The following is an 18,457-nucleotide window of genomic DNA, read 5'->3' as shown; positions in this document are numbered from 1 at the left end:
GTGTGGCTTGTCGCACCATTTTGTTGGAGAATCCAAACTTCATCACCGTACACAGAATTACACTATGGAGTCACTGCACTTTCGACAATGTCCTCAATGTAAGGTTCTTTGTTAATCTTGAAAAACAAATGAAGATTTCCTTATCTCAGAAGTGACTGCCAAGACCATCACTGATGCTGGTTTTTGCATTCTCAACATCCTTCCTGTATTACCACGTATTGCCTCACGATTTCTCGAAAGTAATCTATGGAACTGTTGAAGTGAGAATAATTTTACATCCATGAAAATGATCTTATTGACACGAGTCGACTTCGGATGAGTCACTTTGCAATTGTGGGTGCAGAGAGAAGCTGTCGCTATTGGCGCTTATAGTTTGACATCTGTAGGCCACTTCGACATAGTCTTAACGTATTGCTTGGTGACGTTTGCGCTTCCTTTGCCGTTTGTCTCATGGATTTTCTTGGATTTCACCTGATTTTTCTCCTAACATTTTTGATGAGTTTAGGTGTTCTGGAGATGTGGGGACGGACTGATCGTTGTCTATCTTTGATTGGCTAAGTTTCCAGGAAAAGATCAATCGTTCTTTTTATGAACATTTTTTTTATATGAAAATTTTTCCGTATCTTGACTATTTCTGGTAGATGCAGGCTCTTCTCATGCTGATCTATGATTTTTTTTCCAATTAAACAGACATTGTTAAAAATTAGTATCTTTTGTTTCTGAAAAACAAAAGTCATATATAACATTGTAATATACTGACAATAAAATAATAAATTTATTTTAGTATTATCATAAAAAATAATTCCGAAAGTTTGTAACAGAACTTATGCCCCACCCTGTATTATTTGTATATTAGTTTTAACTTATTTTCGATGTTTTATTCTTTGGATTAGTTTTATGGCATGTCAGCCATTATTGTCATGTAAGTGTTATATATTATATGTATATTGATTTTAATATTTTTCTAAATTGATTGTGTTTTATAGCATGTCAACGATTGTCGGGATATTTTATGCCAAAAGACGTTTTATTGGTTGTTTGTAGGTTTTGATGGTTTTTACTTGAGAAATTATTCTCTATATTCTCTATATGATGATTCTAATATGACCTGATGAAATTTAATGTTATGCCAAAGTTTTCAGCACTCTTTGCGCCTTACCAGTGGAGGTCTGTTTGGTCTTCTCTCTACTTGATCGTTAAATCTTCATGGCCATTGTGTGTGCGATGATGTTTTCTATTTTTTGAATGGAAATTCTTGCCACCGAAACACTTGTCACTGGTTATTGTGATCAACCGATGTAAATAATTTTATTCTTAATTGATATTAATTGATTACGTTTTGCAATTTTTGTGAGGAAGATTGATAATTTGTATTATTTGAATTATTTGGTCTACTGTTGTAGTAAGATAACAAATTTGAAACAAGAATAGGTTTGATACCCTTAAAATTTATAGGAGAATTGTCTGCAAGACCTATGGCACAACGGATATAAGTGCTAAGTTATATCAGTTCTAAGTGACAATCATCTGGAAGGTGAAAATTCAATCCCCAATACAGACGATACTAAGAATACAATTACATATTATAAAACTTTTACCTGAAAAAACAAGAGGAAGCCACTGTCATGGATTAAAAAAAAGTTCCTTCAAATTCGGCATAACGTTTGACAAGATAAACCTGAGGAAGGTTAATGGTTATATCAGTCTAGTGTATATCTATAGTGCTGAGAATAACATCCAATATGAGAACAATAATTCGAATAATACTAATCTTCTATCTATATATTAATACTCTTGTAACTATCTATCTATCTATGTGTGTCACACTTTCCGGCAAATTTGATTGGTTGAGAAGATTTTATTCTGGAATAGCGGATTACACATTAAACGAACGCTCAAGGCAGCAGGGTTGCCAGGTTGGCTTCATTTTAAAAGTAGTTTGGCCATCAGAATTTCTGTTTGGCTTTTTTTTCCAAATTTGACCCTTTTCTGAACGAACGCTCAAGGCAGAGAGAGCGCGAGATAGATAGATAGATAGATAGATAGATAGATAGATAGATAGAGTGAACGCTCAAGGGAGAGAGAGAAAAGCAAAAGAAATAAAAAACCGTGAAATTTACACGGGTCCACCTAGATCCGCCGAAAATCGAAAATCGCGCTGGTGGAGATAATTTAACCACACATGTAAATAAATACCTTTCTCCTATTAAAACTTTTTTTCATGAAATTTACTGTAGTAGTATTACAAATATATTGCGAAACCATCATTCTCTCTCTCTCTCTCTCTCTCTCTCTCTCTCTCTCTCTCTCTCTTAAATATAAACAACGCCTAGAGGAGAGAGTGGGAGGTTTTTTTTATGAAATTTAATGTTGTAGGAGTAAACATATATTTTTAGAAAAATATTCCATGTTTCGTTCCTGGATTAGCGGATTACACATCAAACGAAGGCTAATGTAAATTTCACGGTTTTTTGTTTCTTTTGTTTTTCTCTCTCTCCCTAGAATTTGTTGACTTACAAATATAAACATTTAGTAAATAACTGTGGAAACAGATTTAAAAATATTTTTAATTAACGAAGACTCTCTCTTTCTCTCTATTTTTCTCTCTCTCTCTCTCTCTCTCTCTCTGTCTATCTGTCTATCTATCTATCTATCTACTCTGCCTTGAGCGTTCGTTTAATGTGTAATCCGTAGATAGATAGATAGATAGATAGATAGATAGATAGATAGATAGATAGATAGACAGAGATAGAGAAAGAGAGAGAAAGAGAGAGTCTTCGTTAATTAAAAATATTTTAAAATCAGTTTCCACAGTTATTTACTAGGGAGAGAGAGAAAAAACAAAAGAAACAAAAAACCGTGAAATTTACATTAGCCTTCGTTTGATGTGTAATCCGCTAATCCAGGAACGAAACATGAAATATTTTTCTAAAAATATATGTTTACTCCTACAACATTAAATTTCATGAAAAAAAACCTCCCACTCTCTCCTCTATGCGTTGTTTATATTTAAGAGAGAGACAGACAGAGAGAGAATGATGGTTTCGCAATATATTTGTACAGTAAATACAGTAAATTTCATGAAAAAGTGGGTTTGTATTACTGTACACATAGATTCGAAAAAGTTGTCAAAAAACAAATATATAACAAATAAATGTTATCAAATGCGAGATAAGTTACTTTTCTACCAAAAAACTGGATATATTTTTCGTGTTTTTATTCAATATAACAATAACATGTTTATTCAGATCGAAAACCATACAGTGTTTACCGATGTATTGGACCATTCAAGATGGCGTCTTATTCTCTCTTTAACACGGTAAGTGTGGGAAAAGATGTTATAAATAAAAAAAAACGGATAAAATTCTGTTAAAAACTCGCTCAATATATATTACCGTGACATAGGTTGACATATATTCGGCGGGTTTTTAATAGTATTTTGTATGGTTTTTTATTTATAACACCTTTTTCCAAACTTACGGTGTTAAAGAGGGTGTGAGACGCCATCTTGAATTTTCCAATACATCGGTAAACACTGTATGTTTTTCGAGCTGAATAAACATGTTACATTGAATAAAAACACGAAAAATATATCCAGTTTGGTAGAAAAGTAACTTATCTTGCCTTTGATAACATTTATTTGTTATATATTTTTTGTTTTGACAACTTTTTCGCATCTATGTGTACAGTAATACAAACCCAAAAAAGTTTTATTAGGAGAAACTGTGGAAACAGATTTTAAAATATTTTTAATTAACGAAGACTCTCTCTTTCTCTCTCTTTCTCTCTGTCTGTCTATCTATCTATCTATATGTCTCTCTCTCTCTCTCTCTCTCTCTCTCTCTCTCTATATATATATATATATATATATATATATATATATATCTACTCTGCCTTGAGCGTTTGTTTAATGTGTAATCCGTAGATAGATAGATAGACAGAGATAGAGAAAGAGAGAGAAAGAGAGAGTCTTCGTTAATTAAAAATATTTTAAAATCAGTTTCCATAGTTATTTACTAGGGAGAGAGAGAAAAAACAAAAGAAACAAAAAACCGTGAAATTTACATTAGCCTTCGTTTGATGTGTATTCCGCTAATCCAGGAACGAAACATGAAATATTTTTCTAAAAATATATGTTTACTCCTACAACTACGACTGATTGCTGTTAGATATAAACAAAGCCAAGAGGATAGAGAGGGAGGGGGAGAGAGGGGGGAGATAGAGGAGTGAGATGGGGAAGAGATATAGAGGGGGGAGATAGATGGGGGGAGGGAAGAGAAAAAAAAGAAAAAGTATTTTGGCCATCAGAGTTTCTGTTTGGCTTTTTTTTCAAGTTCGGCCCTTTTCTGTACGTACGCTCAAGCAGAGATAGATAGATAGATAGAGAGAGAGATAGAGAGAGAGAGAGAGAGAGAGAGAGAGAGAAACGCGGTCTTCGTTAATTAAAAATATTTTAAAATCTGTTTACACAGTTACTTACTAAATGTTTATATTTGAAAGTCAACAACTTCGATATAGTCAATTTTCCTTTAATTTTCAATTTGGCTTTTTGTTAGCCTTTTTTACTTCAAAAATGTGCCTGCGCTTTTAAATTTGGCCTTCTTTGCTTTTTTTTCTGAAAAATTTGGCTTCAAATAATTATTATCGTCTGCCAACCCAGGCAGAGAGAGAAAAAAGAGAACGCTCAAGGGAGAGAGAGAAAAAAAAGAAAATTCATTTATTATTGACAGATTAAACACAGACCGTTTGGCCCATCTAGAGCAATGGATGAGAGAAGAACGCAGCAAAGAGAAGCAGCAAGAGAGAGACAGAGAATCAGACGACAGCGTTTGCGAGAAGAGGAAAGACAATCAATCCGTGATCGAAACAGACAAAGAATGCAACAGCAAAGGCGTAATATGAGCCAGGATGAGCGAGAATTACATCTTCACCATTTGAGAAATAGAGATCACATAAGGAGAAATAATATGAATATGGAAGAAAGACAGCAATTTCTAGAAAACATGAGAAACAGAGACCACGAAACAAGATATAATATGAATATGGAAGAAAGACAGCAATTTCTAGAAAACATGAGAAACAGGGACCTTGTAAGAAGAAATAATATGAATATGGAAGAAAGACAGCAATTTCTAGAAAACATGAGAAACAGGGACCATGTAAGAAGAAATAATATGCATCAACAAGAGCGCCAAAATCATCTTGAAAATGAGCGAAATAGAGTTCAACGTCATAGAAATGCCCACAATATGGAACACCAAATATATTACATTGGGGCCATGGATGTCCGATGTCAATTTTGCAGAGCCTTAAGATTCCAAAAAGAACAACTAAATTGCTGTCATAACGGAAAAGTAATGCTACCCCCCTTACAAGATTACCCCGAAAATTTAAGATTATTATTTGATGCCAACAATGCCGAGGGTGCAAATTTCAGGCAGAATATAAGAAACTATAATTCTGCATTTGCTTTTGCATCTTTTGGTGCCAATATTAGACCCCCTCCAGGACGTGGACCCTATTGTTTCCGTTTACAAGGTCAAACTTACCACTACGCAAGCAACCTCCATGCAAATGACCCTGAAGAGAGAAGATATGGCCAGCTGTACATCATAGAAACCAATAAAGCCATACACAATAGAGTAAATGCTCCAGAAAATGCTAACTGTTTAGTGTCTGTTTTTCAAAAGATAAATGAAGCACTGATTAATAATCCTTATGCAGCAGCATACCATAATATGAGGGATATTGGACAACAAGAACAAGAGAGAGCTGCAATTGAGAACGTGTCACCAAGACAAGTAACCATGCACTTCATCCCTGGCCCTGACAGAAGGACATACAACAACCCATCAGGCAATGAGATTGCAGCCATATTCGTTGGTGATGATGGTGCACCTCCAATACATCGTGATATCATTGTTTATCCCATAGGTCAACAGAGGGAGAGGATTGCTTACATCTCTTGCCATCTTGATCCCATGGTTTATCCTCTTCTCTTTCCGAATGGAGAATCGGGATGGCATATACAAATGGCTCATGTGCACAACGCCAAACTCGTGTTCGCACCAAAGTCACCATGCAAGAGTTTTACTCATACCGGCTAGCAATCAGAGATGGCTTTAGTGCTTTGCATCGAGCTGGAAAATTATTGCAACAATATATTGTTGACGCTTATGTGAAGGTGGAGGGATGCCGTCTGAACTTCATTCAAAATAACTAAGCACAATTAAGAGTGGCACTTTATTCGGGTCTCATGGATCACCTAGGAAGACAGAATGAGTATGAAGAGGCAGGTGTTCCAGTCATTTTGCCCTCTACATTCACAGGAAGTCCGAGAAACATTTAACAAGCATATCAAGATGCCATGGCGATCGTCTGCAAATTTGGAAAACCACATATTTTCTTGACATACACGTGTAACCCAAAGTGTCGAGAAATCACAGAGAACCTTGGACCGCATGAAACAACACAAAACAGGCCAGATTTAGTTGCACGAGTTTATAACATGCACCTAAAGGAACTTATGATTGATATCAAGGATAGACATATATTTGGTGTTCCAGTTGCTCATATCTATGTCATTGAATTTCAAAAGCGCGGTCTACCACATTGCCACCTTTTGGTAATGCTGCGAAAAGAAGACAAACTGAGGACAAGAGAACAAATTGATGAGATGGTTTGTGCTGAAATACCTTCATTAGACTACCCAGAGTTGAGAGAATGCGTGAGAACATTGATGATCCATGGTCCATGTGGGATATCAAATCCTAATTCTGTGTGCATGGTTGATTGAACATGTGAGAAAAATTTCCAAAAGATTTCCTTGAAGAAACGAATACAAATGTATCCGGATATCCAGTGTACAGACGGAGAAACAATGGAGAAAAGGTACAAGTTGGCACTCATGAGGTTGACAACAGATTCGTTGTCCCATACAATAAGTATCTACTGGAAAAATACCGTGCCCATATTAATGTTGAAGTGTGTTCCTCGGTGAAAAGCGTAAAATATTTATTCAAATATATATATAAAGGTCACGATTGTGCAAACATGGAAATCAGACATGTTTTAGAGAATAATGAGCCCACTGGAACACATGAACACAATGAAGTTAAACAGTTTTTGTCGTGTAGATATGTGTCTCCTCCAGAGGGATTTTGGAGATTGTCAGAGTTCAAAATGCATGCTCAATCCCACACTGTTTATCGCTTGGCTGTACATTTGCCTGATGAGCAGCATGTTTACTATAGAGAAGGGAATCAAAGACAGGCGGCAGCAAGAGCAGAAGAACGTGACACACATTGACAGCTTGGTTCAAACTCAATCAAACAGATGAGAATGCAAGAAATCTTTTCTATTGTTCTGTACCTGAGCATTATGTCTTCAACAAACAAACAACAAAGTGGACACGGCGAATTAGATTCAGCAACATTTTAACCAGAATGTACTCTGCAAGTCCTCGAAATGAAGAAAAATTTTATTTGAGGATGTTGCTCCTTCATGTCCCCGGAGCGACTTCATTCAGCGATTTGAAGACAATCGATGGTCAAGAAATGGCCACCTTCAAAGACGCATGCATCAGACTGCGCCTGGTTGAGAATGACAATGCATTGCAAGAAGCTTTGACAGAAGCAGCAGCTCATCAGATGCCATGACAACTATTATCTATGTTTTCCATGATGTGCGTCTTCAACCAGCCCGTGAATGCTCTGCATTTATGGAATGAGAATAAGCATTTTATGATCGAAGATCTGCTGCTTAGATATGATAACATAACTGCTGAAAATGTTGCTCTCCACTTTCTGAATACCTTATTTGTGGAAAATGGCATGAATTGCAACATGTTTGGTCTGCCTGAACCAGTTGGAGATCATCCTGGACATGAAGGAGATGTTGGAAACTCTAACATAGATGTGACTTCTCTTAATATTGAACAGAGGAAGATATTCAATGCTGTAGTTGCAAGTGCCTTCTCTGTTGAGCAAGGTGAGCAAACAGAAAATAGATTGTTTTATGTGGTTCAGGAAAAACCTATCTTTTCAACAAGTTATATGAATACCTTAACGCTAACAACATTAAGACAAACACTTCTGCTTGGACTGGTATTGCTGCAACACTGCTGAAATGCGGCAAAACTTTGCACAGTATATTCAAGCTTCCGGTTCCCCTAAGCGAAACAAGTGTCTGCCATGTGCCACCGAACTCTGAGCAAGGAAACTTTCTGATGCAAGTTAAAGTCTTCATTATTGATGAAGCTTCTATGATCCCATGCTATGCGCTGAAAGCCATTGATAAATGCTTGAAAGATATAATGAACACCCACACTGCATTTGGTGGTAAAGTAATCTTACTTGGAGGCGACTTCAGACAAGTACTTCCGGTTGTCCCGAGAGCTCCTCCTGCTGCTGTGCTAGATGTGTGCCTCAAACGCTCAGACTTATGGCACAGCTTTCATCACATGAGCCTCACACAGAACATGAGAGCAAATTCAAATGAACAGGAGTTTTCAAGATGGCTTCTGCAAATGGGCAATGGATCACTCCAGAGTTCTCTTAATGAAGTGGCTCCAGATGTTATTGACATTCCTGAAATGTGCACATGTAATGGCTCTTTGATATCGGAGGTGTTTGACAACTGTACGGCTGAAGAGATGAAAGCAAGAGTAATCCTATCTCCAAAGAATTCTGAATGCTTAGCGGTCAATGAGGAAATTTTGAGAATGTTGCCAACAGAAAATAAAACGTACCTCTGCACTGATTCTGTAAGTTGCGATAATGACGAGGAAGCACAAAATTATCCAATGGAATTCATTAATTCTCTCACTCCATCTGGCATGCCTCCTCATAGGTTGAATTTGAAAATTGGAGCAATAATTATGCTACTGAGAAACCTCTCCATAACTCAGGGACTGCGTAACGGCACTCGACTAGAGGTCATTCAGCTTCACGAGCACAGCATCAAGGCATCAATAATCAGCGGTTCTCACGCTCATAAGAGAGTACTTATCCCAAGGATAAAACTGAAACCTAGCGATGCCAATATTCCTTTTGTTCTTCATCGCACTCAGTTCCCAGTTCGCCTCTCATACTCAATGACAATAAATAAAGCTCAAGGTCAGACTTTTGATAGAGTTGGCATATATTTACCAAATCCATGCTTTACTCATGGCCAGCTTTATGTAGCGTTCTCAAGAGCAAGAGCAATGAAGACTGTGAGAGTTAAAGTCCAACATCTTAATGATTCCACGCATGGCCACAGAAGAGGAATCACATTTACACGAAATATCGTATACACAGAGGTCATCTAAAATTGTCCATGTGTTTGGGTTCCCTGAGGCAATCTGAATAGTGGACGTATATGGGAGAAACACAGATGTAATGACAGTTTATAATTTTTAAACGTTGACATTTGAAATGTATTTTAAGTAATCAAGCATATGCATCTAAACATCAAGAACATATTCTGGGATAGTTTTGGTTAGGTTCAACGTTAGGTTCAAATATTTTTGAACAAAATGCACAGGTTTAACCCATTACTGTGCAAAATTAACAATATCATGTTTTAAACACTCCAAGTCTCCATTATATAATAAGTTTATGATAAATAAGCTAAAAATTAAATAAAATTTTTGAAAATATTTTTAAACTAGCGGGGGTACCCGGCGTTGCCCGAGTGTTTGTTTCCGGAACGGGGGGGGGGTTAAAAAATGTTATGGTAGGTAAGTAGGAAGGATCAAACCCGGAGTCATGAGTAAAAGTAGGAAAATAAAGTGTGAAAAAAAAAAAAAAAAAAAAACATCTGCAACGTTAACAGTTCGGCCACCAAGAAAAGTCCATTCCAGTTGTTTAGGAAAAAAAAACAAAAAAAAAAAAAAAACGACTACGGTAGGTCGGCGCGAACGTGAAAATATAATGTGAATTGTCCAGCACGCTAATCACTACGCCACAGAGCACTGCAGCTTAGTTTAGTGATTTTAAATAACTTCACATGAAAGAACTACGAAGCCAAACCGGTGTTCTCTTCTCAACTGTTCCTTGTGAACGATCCCCAAACGGTTTTAAGTGGTGGCAGGGGGAGGAGAAATTTATTAGAGAAAATATTTTACCACTTCCATTGATCTTAACCGATTTTGGCCGTGACTTCTCAGCAGAAAAAGTATAGAAATCTAAGATTATCGAGGAATTTGAGAAATAATAAGCCTATAACACACCTCAGATATTGTTCTGCCGTTTGTGCATATTATATTTGCATGAAATATCTTGATTTTTAATGCTATTAAGGTCAAAATCCCACGGGAAAAAATGAGTTCATTTTATTTATATAGAGAAGAAGAGATAAACATATTTATAAAACATAAATGAAGATGTATTTATTGAGAATATTTGGAGCACTAATATCGTGATTTTGGTATATACATATTTACATACATTTTACCTACCGTACTCTTCATTTACTATTTAAAAAAAAAATAGTACACAGGGTGAATTCGTCGGCCAGGGCAGTAAAGGGTTAATGTAAATGTTTCAAGGTACGGATATGTGATGGGATAATGTGTATGTGAAAAAAAAAAGAAAAGAAAACGTGAAATCTTCACGGGTCCAGCTAGTACACTTATAAATTTGTTTATTTTTTGTATTGATATTCATATTAAAAACACTTTTTTTCCAATTTATTTAAAAGGAAAATACAACTTTGTTATATATGGGTCACTGAATTGTATTTAACCAACAAGATCTAGCTTATTTGCCTATTCTTTTAAACATTTTAATTCATTCCCTATTAGTTTTTTCGTTCCTCTTATAGGATAATCATTTTTAGTTAACTATTACATGTAATTATATTTATGCAGATATTCTACATGATTTATACTTGTGTAATATTTGTGTAAAAGCTTATAGTAAACACAAACTTCTTTCTATATATATTTATGTATGCGCATATATTTTTGTTTAAAAAATGTTGCATATAAAACTCCTAGAGTTTTTGGTCAACAGACATGAAACTTCATATAAAAGGTATTTGAACTCATGCGAAACTTTATATTTGGGTTTTAGTCTGGAAAAATTGGTGCAAAAATGTGAAAATTAAAAAAAAAAAATGGAATTTGCCAAGTGAAGGTCGAACGACGGTTTATGAATATACATGCGTAATTTAATGGCTATTGATCCATGTTTTAATTTTTAGCGTTGCAGTATACATGTCTTCATAGTGCAGTCATTAACGTAAAATGAAAAAGTAAATCATAAGCTAAGCATTTTGGTTTTGATTCTCAGTGGTGGCACACAAGTCATTTTTTTACTTTTTAAATCATTGCTATATATTGGGTCCAATATAATATTATATACTAATAGATATGAAATCTGCATTAATCAAAATATCATATGTAAGCATATTTTACGACTGGGCAATTGCGGGGTAATGCTGGGGAATGCCAAGCGGCCCGCTAGTATTTTTATAAAGAACCAATTTTAAAAGTTCAATAATTCTTTACTATTCTTAACCAATAATTGATTTATGAATAAATATTTTCTATTCAAAAATTGAATCATTTTTATTTCTTTTCAGATGTACCTCAAGTTTTATATCATTCATTTTCTTTGCAATAATATTTGTAATTGCTATGTTAAATCCAAAGGTAAGTAAATATACATTTTTAATTTTTACTTGAAATGTTCTTATTCTTTATTATCATTAGCCTTCTCTGGAATTTAAGTGACAACAAGCCTCCCCAAGGTGTCGGTATTCTCTGCGCCTCTTTCATTGGAAGTTTTGTCGTGCCCTCCCTCTGATTTGGAACACATAAACTTTTCTGCACATTTCCTGATTTGATTTGTTTTTTGATCTTCAAAGCGATCACAAAACAAATGACATCCAACTTTACAATATGCATTACACTAAAAATTAATTTCTCTACAAGAAAGAATGAATAAATAATTTCAAGTAACGTCATTTTATCATTTACTAGCAGGGAGACCCGACGTTGCCCGAGATTTAATGATGATAAACGAATGTTTCACACTTCCATATCTTTATTGTCATCGAAATTGGTGAAATCTTCAATTTTTTAATCAAATCGATTGATTACCTGCTCTGATTGATTGATTACCTGAGACCAATCGCGGTACACCGGGAGGAAACTTCACATGCCTTCCCGCAGTGACTTAATCCACATTGTAGAGAACCTACTGTTAATTTTATAAAATTATTTTATATATAATAGTAGCTTGGATTAAAGTTTAAAGTGCAAAAGCCAAGTATCATGATTCAGTTGTGCTATAAACAGAAACATTAATTTCAAACGCGCCCCTGTCATATCAAAGAATCTAATCTTGATTTTATATGTCTGGACCTACTGCTTGTGTGGTGATAATAGCTTCAATTTAAGTTTAAAATGAAAAAGTTAAATATCATGGTGCAATTGTGATTTCAACAGAAATTCATTTCGAACATGTACTGTTGATTTTAGATGCCAGACCTTTCGGCTTGTGTGGTAATAAAACTTCTCAAATGCACTTGTGATGTTAGGCTGTGTAAGGTCAAAATTGCCCGTTCCTTTTTTCATCAGATTATTTCGATTATCGATTATCAATATTTATGTTAAACCCAAAGGTAAGGGAATACATTGTTAATTTGTATTTAAATGTTTTCCTTCTTTGCAGTACATAATGAATTAGCTTAACATATGACCTTCCCAATCGAGATGAACATATAAATATAGAAAATATCTAATCGTACTTAAAGTTTTTTTTTCTTTTAAAATATACATCAACACAAAGATGTCTGAAATACTTAATGAAATGAACTGTCTAAATTATTAAGTCAATCACCAGAGAATGTTGTCAGAAAACGGTTACAAACAATTAGATGATGAATTTGACCAATTAATAAATACAATTGCGATAAATTTAAAATACAAAACACTTCTTTGTTTTTTTACGCATGGATCTTTGAGGATTGCCGTCAAAATATTAAATCCGTTTATATTTTAACATTTTTTATTATTTTTCAGGCATTTCTTGACGTGATGGAGAAATTTACTTCATTAATTTTATATCTTTCGCTTATTTTAATTTGTTTCATGGTTTTGAGTTCAAGATACAAAGATAAAAAGTAAGTAAAAAATAATCCTTAAAAAATAATAATCTATCCAATGATAAGGAGTTTGTTTTATCCGTGCAATCCAAAACAATGCATTGATATCAAATATAATTTAAAGAATATTTTGGATAATAATAAGTATTTTTAAATACTTCTGGGAAAATGTAAAAAAATGAAGAATAAATTTATCCAAACTTTATTCAGTAAAATACAAACATAAACAAACATAAATGCTATAAAGGAGTGTTGTAGTTCATGTTTTATTTACGAAATCCCTCTTCACTGAAAAGAGAGTATTCATTTTACTCCCAACCCAACCATTGGAAGGGGGGCACCGACACGTGATCTGAGTGGGTGTACAATTTCTTATCATGATAAATCATGGTCTTCTGTATCAGGATCATTTTTTAATCTCACCAAACACTAATTTTGTATGGTTGAGAGTTTAACAGTTGCTTTTTGGAATGGAGTATGTAGCGAAAATTACTAGAAAGTCAGCTGAGATTCAAATGTCGAAGGCCAAGCCTTGAACCAATGCAGATGATTCTTTCCCATATGGATATCTCATGTAAGCAAATTATTGATTCTTATCGATTAGGCTCCATTCTCGATAGTTCAAATAAATAATCGCATCTGTCAGTTTGATAGACAAAATTGAATTGTTTTTCAGATAACTCCCATATACGGTTCAGCTTAACCATTATGCTGTGGATGACAGGGCATCGAGTTACTGGTATCTACGAATGAATATTAATGAATAAATATTTCTCTAGCTCTCGAGATATAAAAGAACGGCATTCCATATAACAATACATAACATATAACAAAGAAATTCCAGGAAATTTATGACTGGTGTATTGCATATCAGAACAGAAATAAAAAATAGAAATTGTGAATATTCATAATAATAACCAACAATTATGAATTGTAATACGCCGTTAAGAGTCTCTTCAAAGCCAATACTGATCTTTGCATTGAACTATTCTTATTAATGTGGTGGTGGTTCAATTGTAAACGACACTGACTGACGACCTGGGTGTCCCAAGTTCGAATCCATTTTCACATGGTGTTGGCAACCTTTCCGTGGTAACCATAAGTACTCGATATCTTTCTAAGAAAATATCGGGGAAACCAACAGCAACAATAGAATCTTCAGATTTCTACGATATGATATGATGAATGTACCTTAAAAATATTTATTGTGAGAGGGAAACCAATCTTCATATTTTTGGGGTGGAAGAAATATGGAAAATTATTCTAAGTAGAACCTTAATTTTATTACATGAGGTCTTAGAAATACATGACATAGTACGAAGATGTGGTGTTACTCCACTAGGCAAGATGGACTTGTAGATCTTGTAAGATCGTTCATCTAGAGGAAATAAATTCTGATATATAAATCATCGCTTGATATCATGCTTTTTCAGCCATCTTGAAATCAGACATTTTAGAAGGAGTTCCATAAGCAAAGTTTCTTTCCAAAAACTACTCATCTGTCGAACACGGTACCACGGAACTTCTTCCTAGATGACTGAAACATGGTCGTTTTCAAGTTCAATGTTGCCAAATTCTTGTTGAGTCGTCATCTTAAATAATCAAATTCTAACCAGTTTCAACCAATCCTAATTGTGTTGTCTCATCGTCCACTTAAAAAACTCATTACACTTCTCCTCGAGTGCCCTTTGAGCTTTGATAAAAGGTAACTCATTAGTATATAAAAATAGTAGGCAAATATAACAGGGGTTTGAGTCGTGCACAAATTCTGCAGGATGTACAGGTTTTCTTGATATTTTCAGTTAACAAAGGGAGATTTTTTAACTGCACAAAATGTAAGTCTCAACACCTAGATGTCATAATTTTTCATGTAATCCTACCAAGACTCAGGTTTAAAGTGTGACTGAAAATTTCTTTCTGTTCAATATTAAATATTAAAAAGATGATTCTGTCAAGAACCTTGAAATTTCATTGCAGAGAAATACGTAGATAAAATGATTTATGTAAATTATGTAAGCGATCATATTGTTGAAGTGGATGTAAATTTATAAAAACTTAGGCCATGTAGTTTGAATGTTGGAAACTTGCAAAAAGATCAGGTCAGATTATTTAGTTTATTGAGCAAATATGTATTGACTTATGTTGTTTCTAAGAAACTGAAAGAAAAGGTAAATTCTGTCAAAATGATTGTTGAAGAGGATGCAAGATATAAGCGGTTTTGGATTGAAAATGAAAAGTAAATAGGTGATGTTGGACTTTCATTGCAGGGAAATAAGTAAATAAAATGATTTATGCTAATTATGTTATTGATCGTATTATAATGTTTAAGTTGATGTTTGGTGAGAAAAATCTCATAAAAATAACTGTTTATGCATCAAAATGTGGTTTGAATGAAGATGCAAAAGATGAGTTTCATGACGGATGTATTACAGGAATAAGTGTTGTTGCATAAATGTTTAAGTTTGTATATGGAACAGGGATTGAGAGGATCACACACTTGACAAATCAGATCATACAAGGAGAGCGTGTTCTGAAGTTCTTGTTGAGTCGTCATTAAAATTTAGAAATTTTCTTATTTTAAAAAGTAACCTTCTTTCATTCAAGACAAAATTGCACACAACCAGCCAACAGTATTACACAGTTTGAGACAGTCTCTGTATAGGTGATTTATTGAGTAAAACGTTACTTCATTTGAATTTTGAATACTTCTTCGTGGAGTTTTGCTAAATTAGTCTAATATTTTTAAGGTTTTCAGGAAATATATACCTCCCTTGTTATGATTCGAACTGTTCAGTTTTAGCAGAACTCAATTTTCGTTAATTGTCTTTGAAAAATATTTTCATTAATAATTAATTTTATATCTGATCGTTTTCAGTAATTTTTGGATATATTCATTATTGTAACATAACAATTAGATATTATTGGTTTTACTTGAAATTCGATATTTCGATTTTTTAATTCTGCTCCAACAACGAAGAAGCACTGAATTTATGAATGTTATATATTTCCGGAATAAAAGCTATTTTTCATGTTATCAAATAATTCATTCAAAAATAATCTGTCAGCTTCACGAATTCATATTTATGCATTTACCATAATTATACTTACATCTGAAATATTTATTAAACATGATAATGTGAATGTTACGACAAAATGAAACTGTAAACATATTTTCTTTTTACAGAAACGTGGAAATTCCTCTTCCCTTACCAAAAGTTTTGGTGCCATCTGTTTATCTTGTTATTATATATTGTTGCTATGGCATTGGCTATGGTATTTATCTCGCAGTTATGCCTTACTTGCATCCAAATAACATCTGAGTAACATTAAATAACATCTCCTTCTTTTAGCACGAATAAAGAAACAATTTTATTTATGCATGGGTGATTGTAAAAGGCAAGACTTCACTAAAATTCTATAAATCGTCTTAAATATCAAGTCTGAAAACACGAATTTTTCTCATCTTTAATATCACATGGTAAACCTGCATCTTCTTAACAGCCTGCCTTCCAACTCTGCTATAAAATTTGCATCACATAATAACTACCAACGAAAATCTCAACAAATCAACTTTGCAACGTCATGAAATAATTCTGCGACGATGTTTTTATTATATTTGAGGAAAATCATGGCGACTGGGGCATGAATCATTTTGTTTTTATCTGATGGTTAAATCTCTACGAGAGAGTATTACTTATTTTGGTTGTGTAACTGAGAACTTACAATATTTACTTTATTCGAAGTACTAACATCTTTCGTTTTCACTAATAAATAATAAGAAACCTTATAAAATTCTTTGTTAAAATTTAAATGCACAATATCTGCAGTATATCTCCGTCAAATATTCATTTTAATCATCAATAATTTTACAAATATTGATGATTAATTTACCATAGATGGATTGATCTTACATATATATTTTTTATTTAATGGACCTGATCTTACACAAAATACAGTTTAGAAAAAAATGGTTAAATTTTTTTTAAAGCATTGAACATTTCTTATGTAATGGTATTAAAATTGCCGCTTTCCAAACTTATTCATTTTTTTCCTTTCTCAGAAAATTTAATGATTTCAATATCAAAATAATAAAATTGTCGTTTTCCAAACCTATGTAAATTTTCCTTTTTCAGATAATTTATTTATTTCAATATTTTAGGATGTATTTCATTTTTTACCAACATCCAACTTGATTAAACTTAAATATCATGAATTTGAATGTAAAATAATGTTGTTCAAAGCTTGAATATTTCTACTCAAAAACAAAGGCAGCAAATGTTATAATGGGAATAACTAGTGCACATAATACTCAGTGACGTCACAGGTTCAAACTAATATTCTTTGCTACTTTCTTCAAAGATTTACTCAAATGATCAATATAGTTGTTTTTAAAGAACTAGAAATCAATTGGAGAGAAATAAATATTTTTTCAATCACAATTCATTCAAGAAAAATAAAGTAAACACCTATGGTATAAAACGACTATAGACTCAGAAAGTACTCGAAGAATTTCAACTAAACTAATGTATACGGTAAAATATGACATCAAAACTGAAGCTCACACAAAGTAAAATGAAAGGCAAGACAAACTACTTCACATAAAAGTAGGCCTAAATGAAAACAAATTTTATAAAATAAAAAACTATTGAGTGATTCTAAATGAAGGAGTAGAATCATATATATATATATATATATATATATATATATATATATATATATATATATATATATATATATATATACTAGCTGAAGTACCCATCGTTAACTGGGTTCAAAAAGAGCCTTCAAAAATGCACTCTGGTTTATATAACAATATAAATAACTTTAAACTGATATTAATTTTCTGCATACTTTTTGTATCTTATACCCTCTTTCGTCTTATAGATGTACAGGCAGACAGACACACAACACAAACGTTGAGCTTTATTACTTAAACATGGGTTATCCTGTCATATTTAGTAACTCTATGAGTGTACATCAAACGGTGTAAGCGTGCACAGGGTTCCCAGTTATAATGGACCCGTTGGGGCCCTACTCCCATTATTTGGAGTGAGCAATATAACCCATAGTGGATTATCCTGTCAAATTTGGTAGTTCTACAAGAAACAGTGTAAACGTACATAGATTTCCCTCTAACCTACTTCTCTGGGGCCCCACTTTATCATACCTATTTGTATGTGGTCAGTTTAATATAATAGTAAACCACATGGGAGCCTATTCGCATACAGACAGATTGCACACACAGACGTTGAGCTTTATTATACACACACATACATACACACACACACACACACATATATATATATATATATATATGTATATATGTATATATATATACCCTAGAAATAAAGATATATACCAT

At 33.5% G+C, this 18,457-nt stretch overlaps 1 protein-coding gene across 2 annotated transcripts in view; it reads left to right on the top strand.

Annotated features, from left to right (window-relative positions):
• The window catches only part of LOC145291379 (uncharacterized), a 172,156-nt gene extending 155,269 nt beyond the window's left edge, over positions 1–16,887 (top strand). Inside the window, exons 16-18 of one of the 2 annotated variants that reach the window (XM_080137169.1) lie at positions 11,569–11,638; positions 13,013–13,113; positions 16,280–16,887. In XM_080137169.1, the coding sequence (XP_079993295.1) occupies positions 11,569–11,638; positions 13,013–13,113; positions 16,280–16,415 (307 nt within the window). In that variant the 3' untranslated portion in view covers positions 16,416–16,887. Of the gene's footprint in view, positions 1–11,568; positions 11,639–13,012; positions 13,114–16,279 lie in introns of those variants that run through there. The other variant, XR_013869399.1, reaches the window with a different exon arrangement.
• Positions 16,888–18,457: the final 1,570 nt, after the last annotated feature.

The sequence above is a fragment of the Euprymna scolopes genome, chromosome 12 (assembly GCF_053919585.1).
Source record: "Euprymna scolopes isolate OS-2025 chromosome 12, ASM5391958v1, whole genome shotgun sequence".
Lineage (NCBI taxonomy): Eukaryota > Metazoa > Mollusca > Cephalopoda > Sepiida > Sepiolidae > Euprymna > Euprymna scolopes.
This window is presented reverse-complemented; position numbering and strand designations above follow the sequence as displayed.